We start from the raw sequence: 25,074 nt of genomic DNA on the forward strand, positions 1-25,074 counted from the left end.
ACAACCCCCACCTGTAGATGCCGGGCTCTCGTACCACCCTCATGGAGTCTGTTTCTGACCGTTTGAGCAGACACATGCACATTTATGGCCTGCTGGAGGTCATTTTGCAGGGCTCTGGCAGTGCTCCTCCTGTTCCTCCTTGCACAAAGGCAGAGGTAGCGGTCCTGCTGCTTGGTTGTTGCCCTCCTATGGCCTCCTCCACGTCTCCTGATGTACTGACCTGTCTCCTCCATGCTCTGGACACTACGCTGACAGACACAAAAAAAATCTTCTTGCCACAACTTGCATTGATGTGCCATCCTGGATGAGCTGCACTACATGAGCAAATTGTGTGGGTTGTAGACTCCGTCTCATGCTACCGCTAGAGTGAAATTTTCTCCATCAACTCCCCACGCTGCCACCTACAGAAGTTCTCTGACGACTCTGCCATAGTCGGCCTCATCACAGGTGAGGACAACTCAGAGTACAGACAGTGGACTCTGGACTTTGTTGACTGGTGTCAGCAGAACCACCTGCTGATCAACGCCGGGAAAACCAAGGAGTTGGTGGTGGACTTCCGGAGACGCAGACCCACCACACTGACACCAGTGAACATCCAGGGAGTGGACATTGAGATAGTGGACTCTTATAGGTACCTGGGTGTTCACCTGAATAATAAACTGGACTGGAGCCACAACACTGATGCTCTTTACAGGAAGGGTCAGAGCAGACTCTACCTGCTGAGGCTGCTGAGGTCATTTGGAGTACAGGGAGCGCTTTTAAAGACCTTCTGTGACTCTGTGGTGGCATCTGTCATTTTTTACAGTGTTGTATGTTGGAGCAGCGGTTTATCGGCAGCTGAGAGGAAGAGGTTGGATAAACTCATCAGGAAGGCCAGCTCTGTTCTGGGATGCACCCTGGACCCAGTGCAGGTGGTGGGAGACAGAAGGACTCTGGCCAAAATAACATCTCTGATGGACAGAGTCTCCCACCCCATGCATGTAAATGTTGCTGAACTGCAGAGCTCCTTCAGTGACAGACTGCTGCATCCTAGATGCATGAAGGAGCGTTTCCGCAGGTCCTTCCTCCCTGCAGCTGTCAGTCACTGTACAATCAGAACTGTTCCCAACAAACATAGATGTTTACATCTGCGCTGTAACTGCAATAAGTTAATTAACCGATTCGCACTACAACCTGGTTTGCCTCTTATCTGTAGTTATTTGTATTTAATTTAATAACTGTACAGTACTCTCTGTATATAGTAACCACGGTCCTTAATCTAAATATGTAAGAAAAATTGTGTATGTTTCTGTTCTGTGTCCGGTGTACTGTTTGTTTGTATATGTGTCTTTTTGGCTGCTGTTACAATCAAATTTCCCCTTGTGTGACAATTAAAGGATTATTCTATTCTATTCTATTCTATTCTATTCTATTCTAAATCACTGCCAGCATTCAAAAGTGACCAAAAAATCATCCAGAAAGCATAGGTATTGAGATCTGTGGTCACCAAATGAAAAACCCTTCCTTTATTGGGGATGTCTTGCTAATTGCCCATAATTTCCACCAGTTGTCTATTTCATTTTCACAACAGCAAGTGAAATTGATTGTCAGTCAGTGTTGCTTCCTAAGTGGATAGTTTGATTTCACAGAAGTGCGAATGACTTGGAGTTACATTGTGTTGTTTAAGTGTTCCCTTTACTTATTTATTTATTTATTTATTAGCAGTGTAGTTTGGTTGGGCGCTCGTTTTCTTTATGAACTACATCACCCATAATGCTCAGTGCGCTAAGGGAGCTTAATAGAGTGATGGGCTCATCGGTCTACTCCTCAACATCGTCCAATTTCTCCCAGCAGTCGCATCCTGCCTGCAGCTCCATTGCTACCGTTAGCCGGGGCTAATAAGGGAGTAGCAAGTCGTTTTTTACACAGGGAATTTCATTTTTATGTACCTACATTATGTTATTTAACTAAGCAGTTTGTTTGGGAAAATGAATTTGACTTTTTTCCGCGGCGCGGCGTCTTCTGGAAGAGAAAATTCTCCCTGTAAAGTCAGTGTTTTTTCGCGGCGACCTCGGTAGCCGACCGGGTTTAGCAAGTCAGTTTTGGTAACCGATAGATTCATCTGTCCGCCTCTGCTGCTGCTCTGTCGGGGGACAAAATCAGTCAGATGTTGGACGGTGAAAACATCATCGGAACTCTAACATTTTTACACCGAGTTGCGAAGTTGAATTACCAAGGTGAACATCTTTCGAGAAAGAGCCAGCAATAATAATAATAATAAGAGGAGGAGAGCGAGAGTTTGGATCTCGCACCGAAGGAAGAGAACCCGGAGAGAAGAAGGGACGCTAGGGGAAGAAAATCCTGATGCCCAGTGATGGCAAACGAGCCGATTATCCTAAATGTCTATGATATGGTAAGTAGAAGCGGAAACGTGAACGTTTTCTTGCTTATTTGTTATCACTTGACCTAAGAAGTATGTTTGAGAGGAGTATTATTTATCCAGGACACAACGCTGAAGCGCGTTATAAAAATGCGATTTTAATTCCTCGTTGGTTATCAGCACTTGTACAATAATGGAAGAAAAACACTCAAAAGCATTTTCGCGTAATTACGAACCACTCTTCAATTCGGCATACTCACACAACACCAAAGCAATTGCCGTTTAATGCAGTTCCATCTTTAGTAATTAGTTTGCTTATTCCCCCTCAGTTGTTTTCTTGCAAAACACAGTGAGTGAGTCAGGGTTGCAAGCGGTTGAACCAATTCATGTACGCTTTATTGTCGTATGATCCTTTTCGAAAGGTTTTTGTCTATTTGTATTAGATCCAACATTGTTTTGGTGTCTGTTCAGTGCAAACAAAATAAGCCGGTTTGCAAATGGCGACAGGAAAAGCAGTGTGAAAAGAATCAAGAACGAAAATTAAGCAACTTGGAACCCACAGCTGATTTGCTAGTCCATATATTAAATCTCCGTTTGTTCTGGCTATCTTTTATGTATCTTCCATGATAGCACTGCCAGAAAACTGGTCCACTGTGGACTACAGACAAAAAAACAAAGCAAAAAAAAAAAAAACTAGTAAAAGTTTAGGCTTTACAGGAAGTCACTATTTAACTAAGCCTAGTTTTGCATCTTAAGGATTTCAGTTCACTCTAAACACCAAACCAAAAGCAGATGTGAAAGTCGCATGGTAATTTCTACTGCATAGAACGTGCTATCGACTCTTTGTTATAGCATTAGTCTGAGGTTCAATAATTTGAGTCACTATGTTGTCACCATGCTGGGATGAGTCAGTGGGGATGGGTTCTGGAAATTGATGTATTGATGAATCATTGATTAATATGGCTGAAGATTACATTTAAAGTGGGTCTTGCTTGAGGTTATAAAACAGATCGGGGTAGTGCTCTGGGACAGTGTGCATGAACTCCTGGCTGGAAAACCACAACATCCTTTGTATGTACACTTGGCTTTGTGACCTGTGCATCGTAAATCATGACGGTCTTCCTTACTTGAACATGTTACTCCCTGGTAAAATATATATGGCCTTTTTTAGGACTCGATTCTTTTCTTCTTGGTCCTGCTTTTGTTCTATTTATTGATGTCCCTCTGCAGCTGCTGGTCAATATATCTGCAGAGGTTTGGGGTCACATGGGTTGAAATGGATTAACACTGAAAGCCAGAGAGTCATTAAACAGACCTTTGAGAGTCAGTAGAAAAAGTAGTGTGTTGCACGATTACAAATTATATACATTGGTATGTATTCATTCCTTTCTTCCTTAGTTTCTTATTCTTTATTCCCCTTTTTCTCTCTTCCTGTTCTCTTCATTACTTTCTTTCACTTTCTCTTGCTTTCCACATGACTTGCATTCTCTGTAAAGTCTGAAGAGCTTTTATTTCTGTCTTGCTTCCATTCATGTGAATAGCTGCAGGGGCCGTTGCTTTAAGAAGCTACTCATACACATCTAAAAGACACATGTGTAAGATTTTTAGAATATATTTGAGAATCAACAGTAGAGACGGAAGGACATGTTTTCCATACAGAAGAAACTGTGTGTTTTTTGCTTCTGCCTAACGATCCGCTCTGAACCATGCATATTTGCAATGTTTGTGTGGAAACTGGTGCCGCGGCAAACATTCACACTGTGGCAGGAGTCCAGTCCTTCATTCCAGCACTTTTTAAAGGCTTCCTCTTTCTTTTAATCAGCCAGTTCAGACCTAAGTACTGTAGGAGGGGTGACCTGCTAGTGGCATGATCACTAACTGGTGGGTACATTTTGCTGTCTGCTGGTTGTTAATGTGCTTCCTTTCCTTCACTTTTGACAGTTGACCTAAATAAAAATCAGTTTTGCTTTGTACATGCATTGACCCCCACGATGATAATAGCAGTACAGCAGAACTAATGGTTTTGCACCTCGCTTTGAGTGTAAGTATACAGTACTGTGCAAAAGTTTTTGGCAGGTGTGAAAAAATGCTGTAAACAAAGAATGCTTTCAAAAACAGAAGTGCTAATCATTTATTTTCATCAAGCAACAAAATGGAGTGAATAAACAAAAGAGAAATCTGAATCAAATCAATATTTAGTGTGACCACCCTTTGCCTTCAAAACGGCATCAATTCTTCTAGGCACACTTGCACACAGTTTTTGAAGGAACTCGTCTGGTAGGTTGTTCCAAACATCTTGGAGAACTAACCACAGATCTTCTGTGGACGTAGGCTTCCTCACATCCTTTTGTCTCTTCATGTAATCTCAGACACACTCGACTTCCAGTACCACTTGTTCTTCTTTACGTGGAAGCTAGTTCTTAATGACTTTGGCTGTATATTTGGGGTCGTTGTCTTGCTGCAGAATAAATTTGGGCCCAATCGTATGCCTCTCTGATGGTATTGCGTAATGGATGAGTATCTTTCTATATTTCTCAGCATTGAGAACACCATTAATCCTGACCGAATCTCCAACTCCATTTGCAGGAATGCAGCCCCAAACATTCAAGGAACCTCCACCATGCTTCACTGTTTCCTGCACACAACCATTATGGTACTGCTTTCCAGCCCTTCGATGAACAAACTGCCTTGTGCTACTGCCAAATATTTCAAATTTTGACTCATCAGTCCAGAGCACCTGCTGCCATTTTTCTGTACCCCAATTTCTATGTTTTTGTGCATACTTGAGTCGCTTGGCCTCGTTTCCACGTCGGAGGTATCGCTTTTTGGTTGTAGCTCTTCCATGAAGACCACTTCTGGCTAGTCTTCTCCGGACAATAGCTGAGTGTACTTGGGTCCCACTGGTTTCTGCCAGCTCTGAGCTGATGGCACTACTGGACGACATCTAATTTTGAAAAGTAACAAGCTTGATGTTCTTTCATCTGCTGCACTAAGTTTCCTTGGCCAACCACTGCGTCTACGATCCTCAGCGTTGCCAGTTTCTTTGTGCTTCTTCAAAAGAGCTTGAACAGAACATCTTGAAACCCCAGTCTGCTTTGAAATCTTTGTCTGGGAGAGACCTTACTGATGCAGTAAACTACCTTGTGCTTGTTGATGTGCTCAATCTTGCCATGAAATGAAACTCTTTCACCTCACCTTTGTAGCAGAGGCTGTTCCTCACCCAGTTTTAAGCCCCCGACACAGCTGCTTCTGTTTCAGTTAATGACTGTTTCAACCTGCGTGCGACATTGATGATCATTAGCACCTGTTTGTTATAATTGGTTGATCATACCTCTGACTATGATCCTACAAAATCCCTGACTTTATGCAAGTGTACCTATAGGAATCGATGCTGGTAGTAACACCAAATATTGATTTAAAAAAACTGATTAAAAAAAACATTATTTATATTTCTGGAACCATTCTTTGTCTACCACCATTTTTTTCACACCTGCCTAAAACTGTGCATAATACTTCACTTGTATGGAAGTTCTGTGTAAATGTGTTTTGCATTCAAGGAAAAAAACATCAATTTTGCTCTACTGCACCGTAGATTCCAGTGAGTGTTGTTTGACTGATTTTCTTGGAGGCTGGTTGAGTCACTTGGTGGGGGACCATCAGTTTATAGACTGAGTCACTGTTACTGGGCCACCAGTAACAGGGTTTTCTTTTACTTGTGTTCTATGCATATTTTAGCCATGAATCTTTACCAGTACCAAGTACCAGTCCACATTGGAAAGATACAAGTAGAAGTTATCTGTGGAGCATTTTCCCTCCATTATATGCTAGCTTGTCTGCCACTGATGTTGCATTAAGTAAAAAGAGAACAACATGAACTGAAGTGAGTGGATCGGACAGCGGATTGACTCATCACTGATACCAGTCCATTGTATTTCCACAATAACTCTCTTTGAGCTGGAATAAAATGTTAATATTTTAGTTAAATAAAAAAATAAAAATTGGATTTCTATGAGGCTATTGTTTTAGCTTACAAAATATAATCTTGGATTTAAGGAAACTGGAGAATAACAGAGCACTGATAGATGAGGACATGCTTCTTTTACTAACTTGGACTCATGTTGTACTGTTTTTTCTGATGTTCCCAAAATTCCAGTTAGAATATTTTACCATCCAAAATATTCTTTAAGGACAAAAAAAAAGTCAAAACACTTTAAGGACAGAAGAGATGGCTCTGTTGTTTTGCTCTTGTGAGTAGGGATGGGTATCGTTTAGGTTTTATCCGATACCAGAAACGGTGCCAGTGCTTAAACGGTGTTCGAACCGGTGCTTAAAGAATGGAAAACACCAACTTTGTCCAAAAACCTCCTCATGTTTAACTGTTTTCCACTTTTTCTTTGGTCATTTTAGCCTTTTTGGCCAGGGTGAAGGGAGTATCTGGCATCAAACAAGAAGACAGCTGCATGTAACTGCGACGGTGTTTGCTAGTTCACCTTACATGCGTTAATTTAATAACGTGGTTAGCCTATTCAGCGTAAATTACACACGAACAACATTAAGCTACTGACCCAGAGAAGAACGGCTGTTGCTGCCATCATCATCCGTCATCATTTCTGCTACACTGGCAGGTCTGGGTGCCAGGACTCTTCTCTTTGGGTTTTGGGGGGATGTTGCTAACTCCAGGACCGATAACAGGCACCACACCCGCAGTAGATGTGCTCGATGTGAGGTCTCGCAGCAAGCTATCAAATACGGTGAATTTCTCGGCTTTTAAAAAAAAAAAACGCTAAGCGTCGCCAGGTGTTTCATCATATTCGAGGTGTTACCTCCTTTGCACAGTATCAGCTTAAAGTACTTGTTGCAGGCTGCTGGGTTTGCATCTTTTGCTGTGAAGTACAGCCAGACTTTTGACCGCTTCGCCTTGGGCGTTTTTAATCTGTAGCTCTGCTCTAAAAGAACGTACGTACCTGGGCCCGCCTACTACGCTTGCAAAGGTAAAATGATTGGCTGGAATCCAAAGTGTATGACATCTCAGGGGGGAAAAAAGCACTGAAATAAAGCACTGAAATGTGCGCTGCTTTTCGGTCTGGTTACTACCGTTTATGTCAGACCCGGTGCCATCATGGCACTGGATACCGGTACCCATCCCTACTTCCTGCGATTATGTTCTCATAGAAGTGAATAAGGAGGCTGTTTTGTCATGCAGTTTATTTGATGGTCTCAATGGGGCCTGTTTTATTGGGAGGTGTAAGCTTAGGGCTAACATTTAATGTAAAAGAAGGTGAGAAAACTGCAAAGATCAGATGATTGCCGAGGTCAAGACAGTTGGGTAACAACTCAGGATCCTTACCTCAATCTCAAGAGCATCACCATTTATGCAGTGTGTGTGAGTCTGCCTGCTCTGTTGTTCTTCTTGGAGCACAACTGTGAGCATCTACTCAAAAAGATTGATAACAAGTCCCCATCCCCATTGAGGATCGATAATGTCACGTGACTGTCAAGAGTGTATGTACAGACATGATTACAGGCGCCCCCTCAGCCCCAAACCACTGCTTTTTCCCAATTCCCCATTCTGTCAGGTCCTCCCCACAGTCCTGCTCACATCTCAGCTAAGTGGATTTCCTGGACAGCTCTGAGTGGTTTAGTGCACTGCTCTAATGAGACAGCATTATCTGCACACCACCTGTCTGCCTGCCAGCCAGCACCACGGGTTTCTTTGTCTCAGAGCGTGTAAGAGGACATGTTAGGATATTAGGTTTAACTGTGTAATGGAGCCTGATACTCAGCCGAGCAGGCTATGTGTTGGCTGCAGTGTCTTTGTGTGGATCAATTAGGGACATGCAGCAGTCATGATTCCTCCTTTTCTTTTTTGCCACCTAGTTTACAAGGTAATGTGGCCCAAAACAAAAGAAGTTGGGAGTGTACTGTGTTGCTACAGCCACATAAATCTCTGCTAGTGGAATATAGTGCAGCGTCTCTAATGGAAGACATCTAAACCAATTAAAATAGTACTATAGCTTGGGTGTGTGGTCAAGGTTATCATTCATTAAACATTGCAATGATGGCAGCTTTCACCTCTGTTTTATTATGTAATTGTAGACAATCAGAGTTTGGAACCAGACCTAATTTACTGTACTTCTCAGTCTTTTTAATTAGAGCTAACAGCTGATATAAAACTGGAGATTTTATTTCCATAATAAACAGTCTCTTAATACAAGTTCCTCACATTTGATTCACTCACTCAGTATTCACTTTATTATATACAAACATAAAAACTAATACAATGCAATCTAAAGCTATCAGTAATGGAAACAATATCTGAACCCTGAAATCCTTTGCGTGTAAGGCAAATGTCTTAACGCTGCACCACAGGTTATGGGAATGTCAAAATTGCTCATTTGTGTTAATCAAATCAACAGACAGCAGTACAAAGAGCTCACAGGAATCAGTAACTTGGAATCAGCAGTGATCTTATTATTATTATTATTATTATTATTATTATTATTATTATTATTATTATTTATTTTTATTTATTTATTTTTTTTATTAATCAATTGCCTAGTTCAGTGTAAACTTGCTGAGTGTTTAAAAAAAATAAATAAAAATGTAACACACTTTGCATGGGAGATTTAAGATAACTTTGTGGGTAAAACTAGAGCAAACTATTGTTGCAGATGAAGGTAAAATTCACCAGAACCCATCTTGTGGCTGGTAGTAGCTTCCTTCCATCGATTTCTGTTTTGAGCTTAGTTTCAGTCCGCTTGTTTCCGCTACACTTTCAAATCAGCGGTGTACATCTTAACTTAAAAACAGAAGAAAACTACAGAGCAAACTACAGCAAGCATTCATCCACCTCTCTGTCTCCTGTTCCTTTCATTATCTGTCTTTTAATTCATTCATAAACGCTCAGCCTGTTCTCTACAGCACACAGGTTTTAACAAGCTTTGAAGTAATGAGGTCTGAGATAAGAGTCTTATTTCACCACCGACAGGGGCGAGGAGTAGCAGCGTAACAGACTATTTGTCTTTGTTACTCCTGTTAACGGAGTGGGAGACAGTCATTTTGCATTTCGATGCAGATTAGTTTTCTTAAAATAACTCCTACACACGTTCTACAAGGACATATTGGCACATACTACACTGCCATTGGGTGTTAGTTCACCAACCTGCTGTTTATGTTTCGCCTTATATAAAGTCAGTTAAGGAAGTTTTTTTTGGGGGGGGGGTGTCTGTTTATTTTTAGCAGCTCAAATGCTGATGTGTGTTCAAGTTTTCTAGACTGGCTTCTGTCACCATTACTGTAACAGAAATGTAGAAAATGTTTTAAAAAGGAGCCAGCAGCCAAGGCTTCTTAGTCAGTGAGAACCAGCTGGTGCACACACAGATGGCTGCTGTTCCTGGGCTCAAAGAAACCACTTCAGAACTGATACAGACATGATTTCATATCCGTAGGAGATCAGCTGATGTGAGAAACTCTTTGGTGGGAAAAACCCTACCAGTAAGTAATGTTAGGAAATGGAAAAATGAGATGCTTTATTGTGTTAGTTTTTGGACTCAATGTTGGTCCTTTATTACTGACCTTTATCAAAATCAAAAAGGTCTCTATAGTGAGAGATACGTCTGCAAGCTCTAAATGCACAAGCTGTAGCTGGACTCTGGTAAAATGGGGATATGCAGTGGCATTTTTGCTTCTTCAAACAAAACTACTGACACTCATGCTGTGGCTTCTTTGTGCAACATTTGACCCATATATAGTTCAGGAAACAGAAACCCAGCAGCATGACAAGTTTGAAATGTGGGTTTGAAAAAACAAAAGTTGTGCCAAAGCCTCAGTAAATGTTGTATTTCATCAGAATGCAGATTCTGTTTTAAAGTCAGTTCCCTCAATAAAGTTTAAGGGTGTGTGTGTGTGTGTACAGTGGAACCCAACTTACAAAATTAATTCGTTCCAAAGGGTCTTTCGTAAGTCGAAGCACCCATTGCGCCTTTTGAGTGAATGATAGGCTAATTGCTAACTACAACTACAATACGTCAAAGTGGAACAGCGAAGCGCAAGTACGAAAGCCAAGGGGGTTGTCACATGATTCGGAAGGCATTATGGGCATTGTAGGCATTCTGGGCTCAGCCAATCGGAGCCAGCGAATTTCGTTACGCGGGCATTTTGCCATAACACGAGCAGAAATATTGCCGTTAAGTGCCTTCGTAACTTGAATTTTTCGTTAAATGGGGTATTCGTAAGTCGGGGTTCCACTGTATATTTTTTCCCCGCATATACTGTTACAATGGTGGGTGTGCATATTTAACATGGCTGGCTCTGTGCAAGTTATCCTATAAGCCTAAAGCTTAGGTTTCAGCTTGGTTTCATGCATTTGGATGCTCTTGGCTCGGTATGATGTCAGTGAGAGGATATCCTAGTATGGTCATCTCAATCACAGAGCTCTGGCTGTGAACACGCAGCCCCAACCATCTGAATTCAAATAAGGAAAAATTGAAAGAAGCACATCAGATAGTGGATAAAGCGTTTAAGGTGCACTGTAACTGTTTTAGATATTCTAGTAGAGTTGAAGAATACATCCAGTTTACTCCTAGTTCTTTTTTTTCCATTCCCAAGACTGGAAAAACAGGGAGCATTGCATTTGGAAGGGCATCCAGCAGGTAGCATCCGCAAAGCCTTTGTGATCAGTTGGTGTTTAAACTCTTACATTCCACAGAGGTTATATTTTGCATTGCAGATGTGGCGGAGACCAGCAGCTCTGCCACAAGTGACTTTAAGCAGCTACATAATGTATTTGCATAATGACAGACGGGAAATGTGATAACGGTTTTAAATAGCAAGCTGTCTTCTGTGATACCTGATAACTGTAGTTTGCATTGGAAGCTGTTTTTATGTCAAGAAGGAAAGCCTCTGTGTGTACACACTAATAAAATATGTCATTTTCACGTAATTAAGTTGTTTATTGTCACTCTGGTTAAACACATTTAATGCCTCAAATATGTAAGATGGAAAGCTCTAATATAATATACAAATCCAAATAATACTTAAAATCGATTTCAACAGATTCCTAATGTCAGAATTGATGCCTTTAAATGGTCAGCATAACACAGAGCTCAAAGAAACTGTAAAAACTCAAAGTGCTACATCTCAGACTCTGCAGGCCTCAGTTAACTGTTAAAGGTCATGGCAGTACAGTTAGAAAAAAGACATGTATGGCTTTTTTGGAAGTGTTACCAGGAGCAAGCTGCCAAGCATGGTGTCACAGGGGTGATTATTTGGGCTTATTTGGCAGCCGTAAGATCTGGGAATCAGCGAGTTGACCACAAATTCCTCTGTATACCAAAGTATTCTAGAATCAAATGTGAGCCCATTTGTCCAGCAGCTAAAGCTCAGCCAAAATTAAGTCATGCAACAGGATAGGGCTGCCACGATTAGTCGACTAGTCACGATTACATCGACTATCAAAATCGTCGACTACCAATTTAATAGTCGATGCGTCGTTTGAAGCTTTGTAAGATCCCAAAACACGCAGGAATAAGTAGTAGGATTTAAGCGTGTAATAGCTGACTGAAACAGTAGATGACAGCACTGCATGTACAAGGATGCCAGCTGCCCTTAAACCCCGAAGAAGAAGAAGCTGTGTCCCAGAATTCATAGCGCGGCCCAGCTAAGTTTCCAACAATGGCGGCAGCTAGTTAGTTTTAATATTACTCTTATTATTCTTTCTGGGTCACAAAATAAACGTTTAACATATTTTCAGGCGAGAATGTAACTGTGTAAACCTCAAATATCTGCTCAGTTTATCAAGACACCGCATATTTTCAAAAGCGCGCCGACGTTTTCTGATATGTCTGTTACTCACCAGCTCAATACCTAGCCCGGGTTCAAGGCTCACTAGAGCCGGTGAGAACACCGGACTCCCGGCAAACCCACCGCCGTCTTTCGCTACTCAGGTTAAACATGATATATAAGTCACTTAAATAACTTAAAATATTATTGTTTGGCTTTTTTCAGTATTTTATTTGTTCCTGAGTAAATCTGTTTGGCTGAGATTAAAGTTATAGTTTTTACACAGCTGAATCAACATCAAGCAGACAACTGATCATCAGAAGTGTGAGATCAGAATCAGAATACTTTATTGATCCCTAGGGGAAATTATTTTGCTGGAGAATATACTCCGGTGTGCTGTTATATTTTAGATAGCAAGGAGCAGATGGCTGAGTTTATTAAACTTCACCGAAACAATCTGCAAATTTCATTAAAATTTAATAAACTATCATCTTGTCTTTTTTTTTTTTTTTAGTTAGCACATACCTTAAACACTTAAAGCTGTAAGCTAATGATAGTTATACAAGAGCAGATGCATGCTGGTGCAATAAGCTGTACGTTGTACGTCCAATTGATGCATGATCTGATTAGTCGACTAGTCGCAAAAATAATCTGACTAGTCGACTATCAAAATAATCGTTTGTGGCGGCCCTACAACAGGACAACGATCCCAAACACAACAGCAAATCTGCAACATAATGGCTGAAAAAAAGAATCAGAATTAGTTTTTCACAGGACTGTGTAGGTGTATATTTTTTGTAGACTTTGTCTACAAAAAAAATTGTCTCAGATTTGCATGGTAAGAAATCTGTCACCTTTTGTTACAGTGCACTGGCAGAAAGGAACTGATCTTGGTAAATTTGGCATGTTTTAATCATGCTGATCAGCACTTGATTTGGTTTGAAGAAACGTCAACGGCATTTAAAATTGATCAGGTCCAAGACAATAATCAATTAACTGATGACGTGGCACAGTGAAGCAGTAGGAAGATGTTTGAGGTATGAAAAAATATTATATTTAGAGATTATTATTCAGCTTCCTGAGATGCTTCACCAACACTCTTCTCTGCTCCATCTTTTGTGATAAAATAATGTTTTTGAGTGAAAATTCTGCCTAGCAACAGACTGCCCAATCACCTTGTAGACACAATGTTTAGCAGACATACTACAGAAAAGATGGATAGCAGTTTCAAAGATTAGTGCAGCAGTTATTGATTTATTTCTGTGCAACTTGACTGTCATTGTCTGCATGCAAAGAAATCTTGTGTAAGCATCAGGGATAACATCTGCACTGTGGTCATAAATTCCCACAGAAAAGTCTGTAAATGTGTTTTGTAGCTGAATTTGATTATTCTGATATGAAGACTGGATAAATGCCAAGGTACAATAGGACAATGACAATTCAGTAATAAGGTTTGCATAGCTGCAGGATGTCAAACATATTGCCTTTTCAGCTGCCGTCTGTGGGTTTATTGCAGTGGAGGCTACATTTTGAAGGAATTTCCCGTCTTTCAGAGGTCAAAAAAATTGAACTATTACTTGTAGTTATGCAATGATTCACTGTCTGTCTGTAACAGCAAGGATTTAGAGATACCCTGGAGCTGTCTGTGCATACTCCTCATTCCTTCTTTCTACCTCAGTGAGGGGGAGGTTTTGTCTTCTTCCTGAAGAATATCCATATAAATTTGATATTACATTGTTTTAGCACATATTTTTTTAATTTGATTCTTGTTGCTGTTTCTTTCACTTTACTATGATATGTTTACATTTTGAACAGTTTAACAAGAAAAGCTTTCATGTTGGGAAATTGTGATGGATTGTTTTTGTTGACATTTTGTAGACTAAAAATTTAAATATATTAAATCAATAGGTGTAGAAAACATGCATTATTATTTTACTGTAATTTAACAAACGTGTTATTCTGTGTTTCTCCTTCTGCCTTCAGTACTGGATCAATGAGTTCACCAGCTCTCTGGGCATCGGAGTCTTTCACTCAGGGATTGAGATCTATGGAAGAGGTAAGGTTGCCCAGAAATAAGACTCCGCCTACATCAAGTTATTTGCCTAAGGATAGTGTTACAGAGAGGATGCCTATTTTATAGCTCAGGATATATATATATATATATATATATATATATATATATATATATATATATATATATATATATATATATATATATACACACCACTGTTTTCCCTTCCAGGCATGTCTAAACATACTTATATATAGTGTATATATAAAACTGTATCTTATCTGCTAATGGCTTTTGTTACATCAGCAGCTCAAATTTGTTCTTGTGTGTTTAGAGTTTGCCTATGGCGGACACCCGTACCCATTCTCAGGGATCTTTGAGATTACACCAGGTGATGCAACTGAGCTTGGCGAGACCTTTAAGTTCAAGTAAGTGTGGGATAATTGGTGTTTATATGAGACATACAAGTATAGATATGCATGTGTTCTGTTTTGCTAAATATCTTTCGCAACAGCCTAGGCAGCTCGCAACATGCTTGGAGTTTTTACGGTGAAAGAGTTGGCCTGTTTAATGTAGAATGTTAATCAAATGGCGAGTCAGTCAGGTTACCGCTCAGAAGTTTGTTAGTCTATTAGCTATTAAACTCAGTAGTGACGAGAGGACAGTCGTTCACGCTCCAAGGGCTGGGCAGTAAAATAATGGCAATGAGGAATGTATCATAAATCTATTTGGGTCCACCCTTATCTGTGCAGTTACCTGAGTAGGTTGAAGCAACACAGGATCTTTGGAAAAATGAGTAACTGCAAGGGTTGCCAGCTGGCACACAAGGGAGGGGAAGTTATTGGGAATCTGTAGAAATGGTTCTAAACATGGAAAAATAGAAAATCTGTGCTGCAAGATGTTCCAGCAACCCACAACAACAAAGACAAACACAGCCATCCTTTGTTCCTATGGGGCTGAACTTCAAGGCACATCTGAGACCACTTTGAAGTTTACGCTAGAACATTTTCTAGTTAAGAGTGCCAGGTTCTGCCCCAAAGGCATGATGCAGGCACCTATTTTATATGCACCTATCTAAACAGCTATTAGAAGTCACTTAACATTACTTACTTGGTGTAGGTTTTAATAACCGTTAACAGCCTTTTAGGTTGTTTGCTGTGAAAGGACAATCTCAGTTAAGTGCATTCTGCTCATTAGATGCCCGATTGTTCATGTCATTCTTCCACAATAAGATCATGTGTAGAGCAGAGTGATCGGTTCGGAAAGTCAGACAATGTGTCAAATGTCTTTTGACTACTGACAGTAGTTTGGTTTAGGTGGAGATGCTGGTAGGTTCTGGGTAGCGCATACAGTACGCGTGTATAGTGACTGTTTTGGCCAATCAGCCATTGGCCAAGTTAGAAAGCACTGATTTGTTCCCTAGATAAGTTAGAGCTTCATGTGCATGTTCTTTATACCCATTTGATCAGTTGGTCAGCTGTTGAGCTGTTTAATGAATTTGTGTATTTCTCCTACAGTAAAGCGAGCTCCTGTACATGATGTGTCAAACATTTTAATGCCTTTTTGTAACAGTTCATGGCCTATGTCTTGGTCAAAGACTGAATAAAACAGAAGATTGAGATTTGAAAAAAGCTCAATTTATCTTGAACTGAAACTGCAAGTTTTCTCTTTTACTTTATTTTGAGGAACGAGCTGAAACTGAAAAAGTAACACTAGCAGACTGCAGTTCCTTTTATGGTCACTCAAGAAAAATAAATATTATTACTGCTGGAAAGTTGGACATTTTTCTTTATGGATCATTTATACTTTCATGACATCTGAGGGGGGGGGCAATAATATTTTATTTAACTCACCAGGCTAAATTGTGTTTAGGCTTGAACACAGTGTTTGGCTGTAATAAAATTAAATAAAATTCATAATTGTTGATGTACTTTTCAAGTATAGTCTAACAACTTGAGTTTTGCAAATACACTGCAAACCAGTGCAGCTTTTTACCATATTACCAGCTGTCTTTTAAAAGCTGTTTTGTAGTGGATTGCAGCAAAATGTGTCGTGTTTCTGATTTGTTTTTGTTTTTTTTCCATCCTGCAAAAGATGCACATGATGCTCTTTAGGAATGTGGAATCCAAATGTACAAAACACGACAACTGATTTCAGCAAATCAGTTCAGTATGTTTGTGTGCTTGTCTACTCAGACCTACTCTGCTGCTGAGTATTACTTCTGCTCTAGTTGATTTGCCCTGTGGCTTTAGACAGACTCCGCCTGTCTCGCACGCACACACACACACACACACACACACACACACACACACACACACACACACACACACACACACACACACACACACACACACACACACACACACACACACAGTAACTGTCTCCAAGCAGGCCACTAAACCAAATATGGATCATCTGTGACAAATGGCTGCTTATTATCCACAAAGCTGAGGCCTATCCCAGTGAATAAAGCACTCTCTCATACTAAAATCATAATCATTTCATTTTAATTTCATTTGATGTTAAAGCCAAAAACTCAGATCACCTTTAAAATGTTCTCAAAGTTAACTACTTCTTTTTTGGCTGAAGGCAAATCACAAAAAATATGTCAACGTTTTCTTCAAAAAATGTGCAACAATCAGTGTTTTTTAAATGCACACAGTGTTGAACATTTTTCACCATTTTATCTGCTGTCAGACAGCTTTTTCCAACACAAAGTGGAATAGTCGCCCTCAGCCTGACTCACTGACAGAAACAGTAAAGAATATATCAGTAAATGAAAATGGTAAAAAGTAGAATTGGATTAGAAACATTTCTTTCCCAGAAGATGCTCTTTCAGTAACATCAGTACCTTCTGCCTGTTTGTCTCTGCAGAGAAGCTATTGTCCTAGGAAGCACAGACTTCACAGAAGAGGATGTGGAGCGGATCGTGGAAGAGATGGGGAAGGAGTACAAAGGCAACGCCTACCACCTCATGCACAAGAACTGCAACCACTTCTCCTCAGCACTGTCGGAGGTGGGTTAAAAAAAACACACATCATTTCATTGCACATTACTCTGAGCTGCGCTGAGTTTAAAAGCCAAGTCTTACGGTGATTTCGCACCTATAGTTTGTTTACTGTGGTTGAAATCACTTGATGAGTTTGTAAACTTGTAGCTTTCCCCATTATTTGGTTTGTTTTCACACAGAGAAACATCCAAGTAAACGCCAAGCGAACCAAAATGCATCACTCAAAAAACCATGTGAGACTGTTCGCTCATTGGTCAGATGTGTCTGGGGCGGGAGCAACAACAGTAAATACAGGAAGAAGGTGCTGTGTAAGAACAGCGCGTGCGTGCGTGTACATTGTTTCAATCAGCTTATCCTGGTGTGACTAATGAGCAGGGAGTTTTCCAGTTAGCATCTAATGCTGTGTTGGGGATTAGGACACTGATACGAGCCCAGACATGCAGAGCCAGCTGGCAAACACACACACAAACGCGTAGAAACACAGACAATTAATAAAAGACACATCCTTACAACATACCATGGTATTTTCTAAACCTTAAATGCAGACAGTACATCACGTCAGTGCAATACAATAAAATTCAGACATGTACATGGAAATAAAATCAAGCACACATGCAGGTTTACCATTGAGAGTCATCCATCTTCCATCTCAGGATTTGATTTTTTTTTTTTTTATGCTTACTCTAACCGCATTACCTTGAGAGGCTGACTCAAAGCGACAGAGTAAAAAATGGCAGGACACATTGATTGTTGTTGCAGGATGCTTGAAAGATCAAGCATAAAAATTAAATCTTCAGAAAGAATGTTTGATGTGTACGACTTAGATGTCAATTTCTTTTTGAAAAATCAATACTGTACTCCCTGCAGACCACTGAACTCTAACAGTAGATCAGTAGAAATTCCTAATAACCTTTCAGTATATTGTAGTCCTAGTAGTCTGACAGAAAACTAGATCTATAAACCTTTACTTGCCTCTGTTTTATAAAATGTTGGCCACAATGTGGGGCTCTAGCCAATTGGAAGACTGTTTGTTTCAAAGAAAGGTTGTTACTCGAAACACGGTGACCTAATGTATGATAAGAATCATTAAACGTGAATTTCAAAGTTACAGTCATGCCTGACTTATTTCTCATTTAAAATCGATTTCTCGTGAACCAGCGGACCACAGGGAGCACTTCTGCTCTTTTTAGGTCATCTGTAGAAATCCCGTCCTTTAGCATGCATGCGATTTCACCACAGATGCTAAACTTGCACAGAGTGTAAAACTGGCTGTCTCAGGCTTTTGAAAACTAAGCTGCAACCAACTGGTTCCAATTAAATAATGATGAATGTCCAAGGGCAAAGATGAAGCCAAACCAGAGGCATGTTCATCATTTATTTGTTATATTTATTTTTTTGTAAGATGTCCCATCCTGTAACTTCATCCTCTACCTGAAAATAAAAAATCAGGTTGAAGGATCACCTTTTTGACACATTGGAGGTCTAGCTCTTGTGACAGAGAGATAAGTGCATTGAATACAAAAATATAAAAATAAATATAGGAGTACAGTGGTCCCTTGTTTATCGCGTCCTAAAAATAACCCGTGATAGGTGAAATCCGCGAAGTAGCCAACTTTATTTTTTACAATTATTATAGATGTTTTAAGGCTGTAAAACCCCTCACTACACACTTTATACACTTTTCTCACACAGGCATGAATATGTTCACACTTTTCTCTCTTGTTTAAACACTCTAAAAGTTCAAACCTTCATAGAAAAATAAGTTCAGTATTATAGAATGAAACCAAAGGCTCCCGCGGGTGTCTTTGACGGTGCAAAACGTTTTGTCGACATTGTGTTTGTTGGGGAGAAAACTTACAAACATACAGTACAGCGCTTCAGAGTCACACTGCTAGCGATCGAAGATTTATGTAAATTTGACAAGCTGAAGGCATTCTGTACTGTACAGAAGGCACGGGGCGAGATTGATTGACAGTGATCTACAGCTAATCAGGACGCAGAACACAATGCGCTGTTTAAAAAAAACAAACAACAAAAACGTGCAATATTGCACACAAAAATCTGCAAAACAGCGAGGACCACTGTATAGGAATTAATTGTAAATGAGGAAACAAGGAATACCTACACAGACTTTCAGTGTACATAAAACTGCTTTATCATCTAAAATCCCAAACAGACTAGTAGCATCAGTCTCTCAGTCAACATCTAAACTGGATAAAATGAAAGAATATTTATTTTCATTGAGGCTTTCTTCGTCAAATAAAATTGTGCTAACAATCTGTACGGATGAGCTGCTCGGCTGGGAAAGAGTAGCAGCAGTGCTTGTGGTGCACATACATACACATAGTGTCAAATACATGGCATAGAAAAATGTTTCTGTTGCTGATGTTTCCAACCCATTTCAACCGTTTTATATTGGATGGATATTGCCTATTGTTGATCTGAAGGCTTACTTTATTATTGCAAAGGAATATTTCATGACAGTAGTGTGAATTGCTACAGTTTATTATATATCAGCCACATGTCAGCCAAACACTAAAGAGATGATATTTAAGGATTTTGGTGAATGTAGGCGGCCACCTCTTCTTCTGCAAGGAGCAGTTCTTGCTGAGTCTCTGAAGAAATGAAAGAACCTCATCGCTGGAGCCTAAACAACCTATGCAATCTAGTATCATCAGCAAAAATCAGCCACTTTGTAAGGATTTTTTTGTAGATAAAAGCAAACCCGCTGTCTCTGTCTCCTTACACGTCTGTAAAAGCAGCTCGTCAGCAGCTTCAATAAATGTTCTGATCAAAGCATAATTAAGCCCTTTTACTAGGAAAACACTTTGAGTTTCTTGGAAGCCACTTTTCCCATTATGCTGTAACAACCTCTAATAGCACTGAGTAATCATAATTAGCCATAACATAGACTGTGTCTGCTTGTGCAAGCATGTTAGTTGTTAAGGAAGATTGTGAGAGAGAAATGTCAACCACAGACTGAAAAAGGTCCAACTAGACGTACTCGTGAACAAACTGTTACAGTAGGTTGAGAAATCACTAGCACAGAGTCATATTACAGATTTATTTATGGCATAGAAAGTCAGGAAATCTGATTCAGTTTCCTGGAAGTTCAAGACACAGGCAGGATGTAGTTTCTGGTTATGCAGTCATTGTTTCAGATTAATTTCCTCCACAAAGTTCTCTTATGGAGAACAAACTAACCAGGAAGTGACAAAGTGACTTATTGAATATAATTTAATACTTATTACTGCTCTTTATCTCCCTCAGTGTTGGCATAGTCGGTTATTTTATATAAGCTCTAGCACTTCACTTGCCTAATGACACAACTCACTGGTGATATGGAAATTCAGAAAATACTATAATATAATATGTGGAAGTAAACTTTGCAACTTTTTATTTGTTAGCTCTTTTCTCTCTCCTCATGTCCCTCACTCTCTTCCCCGTGGAAGCTTATTTCCACCGCTGAAACAAAAGCCCTACATAATCCTGCCAGTCAAAATTTTGACTTGACTTGCAATTTCAACTTATTCTTTTCAATTTCCAGTTATTTTACCAGACGTTTAAGTTTATAAGTTGACATTTTTAGATACTTAACTCAAATTTTAAGATGATCTAAATGTTCTGGATAACATCCTGAAATTTTGACTTAAGGATGGCAAAAATGTGTTTTTCAGTGGCAGAAGCTCCCATACTCCCCTCTCAAGGTATTTTCCTGTTAAAAGGACTTCGGTTCATTCTTTCTTCTATAATGTAAAGCTATTCGAGTCCGATTTTGTTTTGAACTGGGGCTTCATACATAAGTTGAATTTAAGTAAACCTTTGATTTTTCTGTCAGTCTAGTAACTAATGATTTGTATTGGTATTGTATTGCCCAGCGATCCCCGGGCCATGGACCGGTAGCGGGCCGCAAGAGTTGAGCGGGTGTGAAATGTATGGTTTTCGGGATAATAGGATAATCTTTTTTATCAGTGTTATCTTTAACTTGATTTCCCTGGGTCTTTTCATGTTGTGTTATGAATAAATCTTTTTTTGGTACCGGTACTGGTTTTATTTTGTTGTGTTTATCCGCAACACCTTAAAGGCCGGTCCATGAAAATATTGTCAGACATAAACTGGTCCTTTGCGCAAAAAAGGTTAGGGACCAGTGGTATTGACTACTAATTAAAATACACCAGTTATGGTCAGTTATTTGTAGTCTTAGATATAAAAATAGTAGGGTTGCATGACTCGCAGATCAGTTTAACCCTCGTTTGTCATGTACTGGGTCTTTGTGCAGATCCTCAGTTCATCTTCTGTCTGAGAGGAGTCATTGTAGTTCCCTTCCACCTCCCTTTAAGCAAACTTTATTCTGTCCCTAACAATAAAAAGACTTCAATAGTAGGTGGATAGAGCTTTTGTCTCTGAAATGACTTATTTGATTTAATTTTATTGTACTTTGTATCATTTGCCGTTGTGGCTGTATTGCATGGCTTGATGACGTTGCAGAAAGGGGTCTGCGCTGTTTTTGTGTGAATATAGTTCATTACGTACCGCAAACCATAACAAAACATGTAAATGATAGGCACTAAACACGAGTGATTACTTTTTCCCTTGATTTTGACGACTTGCATGGAGTTGAAAAATGTAATATTATTCATTCACTTAAAAAAGAATATACATTTGCTTTAAGGAGTCACTTCTTGTGTACTGAACTTACTAAAACGTTCCCTTCCTGTCTTTCTTCTCAGATCCTGTGTGGCAGGGAGATCCCTCGCTGGGTCAATCGCCTGGCCTACTTCAGCTCCTGCGTGCCATTCCTCCAGAGCTGCCTGCCCAAAGAGTGGCTGACCCCAGCTGCCTTACAGTCCAGTGTGAGCCAGGAGCTCCACGGAGGCGAACTGGAGGAGGCAGAGGATGCCGCCGCCACAGCCTCCCTGGCCTCCATGTCACCCTGCTCACCTTCTTCGTCCTCCAGCCCATCCTCCTCCTTGCCTCGTCACTCTCGCCACCAGCCCCGCAGGTAGAGGCTGCATGGCATGCTGAGAAACTCTGGGCTGGACTTGTTACATTGGCAGCCAGGTAACAGAAAACCTGCTGCAGTTGATGGATCTATCTACAGCCAAAGGTCCTATCAGACTTATCCTCGCGCATGGTGGGGTGTCAGCCAAACACTTGAAGAAGTCCTGAGCAGTGAAATGTTTTTTTTCCTGCCGAAGAAAGGAGCTCTTATTGCTGACAAAGACGGGAAACCTGTGGTCATCGCTCTCATCAATCTGAGATTTTAACTTTTTCACATCAAATATGTTTTCATTATTTTACCTGCCAAATTCCTTCATGTGTTTACCAGCCACATCCAAACTATACCAGTGCTTTATTTATCAGTGGTGTTGATCCTCACCAAAAGGGTATGATTTAGGTTTGGAAAGGCTTATGGCTGTGTTAAAAATGTCAGAGGACTGCTACAAGAATTAAAAGTGCTGGATGCTCTGCCTTATACTTTTAAGTACAGCAGGTCTGTGAGGGGATTTTATTGTCTTGAGCGACCTCCCAGTTATTATTGGTTTTAAATGTCCAGGAGCTGAGCGCTGATATCATTTGATCTGTGGCTGGTAAATGTTTCCACTGCCGCCTGCTGTATTTCAGATCTGGTCTGGGACAGGTGGCTGCTACAATCTTGAAAGTAACAGGTGGATTTTGGGAATTCTTACCCTTTGCCTCAAATTGCTGGATCCTCTGCCTTTTATTTTTTATTACAGCAGGCTGTAGGTTTGTAAACAGCCTAAACCAGAACTACAATCAGCTGCATAGACAAGAACAAACAGATCCAGAACCACTGTCAATCCATAAGACTTTCTTAGCTTCACAGAGACCCCCGCCTTTCTTCTATGATGTCAGATCCTCCCTCCCATCCTTAATAACCTCACATGCTTTGATTAAAGCAAACTAATGAAGTGGATTTACTTAATAATTATGAAGTAGCAACAAGTATTTCACCACCAATAATGTAAAATGTTTCTAAATCATTTCTTAGTTAGGTTCTAGTGAACTCCCCTTCACTTGATTTAAGATGGGAAACATTTATTTCTCAGTAGCAGCTGCCAAGGTGCCTTAGAGCACCCACAAGTGTTCTGTTGGTCAACTGTAGAAGACTCCCAGTAGTTTAAAAGCATAAAGCAAAACGTTTTATCCGAAAAAAATCGAGGTCCACGCTCACACTTAGGACACAATGTCAGTCTGCAATGTATACAAATGTGTCTGAAGAAGAAGCGAAGGCAGACGAGCTCTTCTTTAACTGACCTCTCTTCAGCCTGCACTTCTCACAGTCTCTTTCTTCACACTGTGTCCAGTTAGGAGCGACACAACGTGGTGCCGTTTTGAAACATCGCTGCACAGTTTAGTTAAGTTTGATTATCTGAAGGTTATTGGTGGGGAAAACCTCATGATTTACTCAGACAAATATATATCCTGTTAACAAGGAGACATATGCTGCATATTGTGTATTGTCCCAAACAAGAGCCATGGATGTTCTGAAAACATGTTATGAAGACTAACTGATCTTGGATACCCTTTTTTTTTTTTTTTTTTTTTTTTTTTTTAAATCCTTATAGTATTTCTACAAAATAAAGACTCTGGCCTTTTTGTCTGTTTTGCCCTTAAACTCAGGACTCTAAAAGGCTTTGTAACATATGATCTTTTAAACTTTTTTATCCCACATGCTCATTTGCGTTGTCGCTGTTGCTTTTCTAATGCAGTTGTCACTCCATAGAGCTTTTCGGCAGCACGCTGTGGCAGTGCAGTTTTCTACTTTTCGCTCAGATTTAAAGGAAAAAGCTTTTGTTTACATCCTGTATGCTTGTTTGCGAGCCTGCACACTTTTTTCCTTTTTCTTTTCTTCTCCTGTCTGTGCATGAATGTAGGAGCGTGTGCCCCCACTTATAGTATAAGCGGTTTCAACGAGCTACCAACTGGGCCAAATTTACCACACATCTCTCACACACTGCAAAGAAATATCAATCTTAACAAATGTAGCACTGTTTTCAGGGTGTATTTACAAATGCGTCTGCATCTTTAAGAGATTAGTTGTATTCTTTTTGTGCTCACGCTAATTTTTAGCAACATTTTGTGGCAGTGTCAACCATCGGGTAAAAATGTTGTTTTCGGGACTTTCTAACAAAACTGAAGCAGTTTTACAGGAATCATGTAAAAGACACAAAAACCAGCATATTTTATCTGATTTGAAGTGAAAGGGTTTAATTTTTAAAAGTTATTTTCATGTTTCACTAAATAAACTTTATAATGCACACTCACACGTACTGTTGTTGACGACGCCCTCTGCTGGCTGTTATTTGTACTGTTACTGAGGTTTCCTGTAACCTTCATAGCTTCAGGTGGTTTTCAGCTGTGATACAATCATCTGTCTGTTGACAGATACACAATAAATCGTTAAACACTAATCATCAACAAACTTAGTTATTACTTTACTTGTGATTGCCAAATTTAAGGTATAGTAAATTAAAATGACCAAAGATGGCTGTAACGTCACTTTCTTCTTCTTCTTTTGTTTCTTTTTACGTTGGCAGCCTATGAATTGTAATCACCCTCATTTCTTGTGTGCATTTATTTTCTCAGAGGAGTAAATATCCTTTAAAGAGATAGCTTGTGAGATTTTGCGCCACCTTTGTGAGCTATGAATGCAGATCGGGAAACCTCAATCATTCAAAACACAGAAAAACTGACTTCAGCCGTTTCACAGTGAACTTGCAGAGACTTTAGATGGAGCCGAACACATTTGTATCTGTTGGAAAGTTATTAAAGAAAATATACAATCTGTGACTGTGTTTGTGTCATGGCGAATTAGTTTTATGGCTATAGATTTTGTTCTAGTAATGTGATTAAAGATTCCCCTTGTTTTAGGTTTAGATGTGTTATTTG

The 25,074-nt window shown here is 39.9% G+C and overlaps 1 protein-coding gene across 1 annotated transcript; it reads left to right on the forward strand.

Annotated features, from left to right (window-relative positions):
• Positions 1 to 1,822: 1,822 nt before the first annotated feature.
• On the forward strand, positions 1,823 to 24,972 carry desi2 (desumoylating isopeptidase 2). The gene is made up of 5 exons (XM_040000864.1): positions 1,823 to 2,392; positions 14,123 to 14,195; positions 14,485 to 14,578; positions 17,025 to 17,166; positions 21,891 to 24,972. Exons 1-5 carry the CDS (start codon positions 2,354 to 2,356, stop codon positions 22,164 to 22,166), a joined length of 624 nt encoding a protein of 207 aa, XP_039856798.1. The 5' UTR covers positions 1,823 to 2,353; the 3' UTR covers positions 22,167 to 24,972.
• Positions 24,973 to 25,074: the final 102 nt, after the last annotated feature.

The sequence above is a fragment of the Simochromis diagramma genome, unplaced genomic scaffold (genome assembly GCF_900408965.1).
Source record: "Simochromis diagramma unplaced genomic scaffold, fSimDia1.1 OVJJ01000596.1, whole genome shotgun sequence".
NCBI classification, from domain to species: Eukaryota; Metazoa; Chordata; class Actinopteri; order Cichliformes; family Cichlidae; genus Simochromis; species Simochromis diagramma.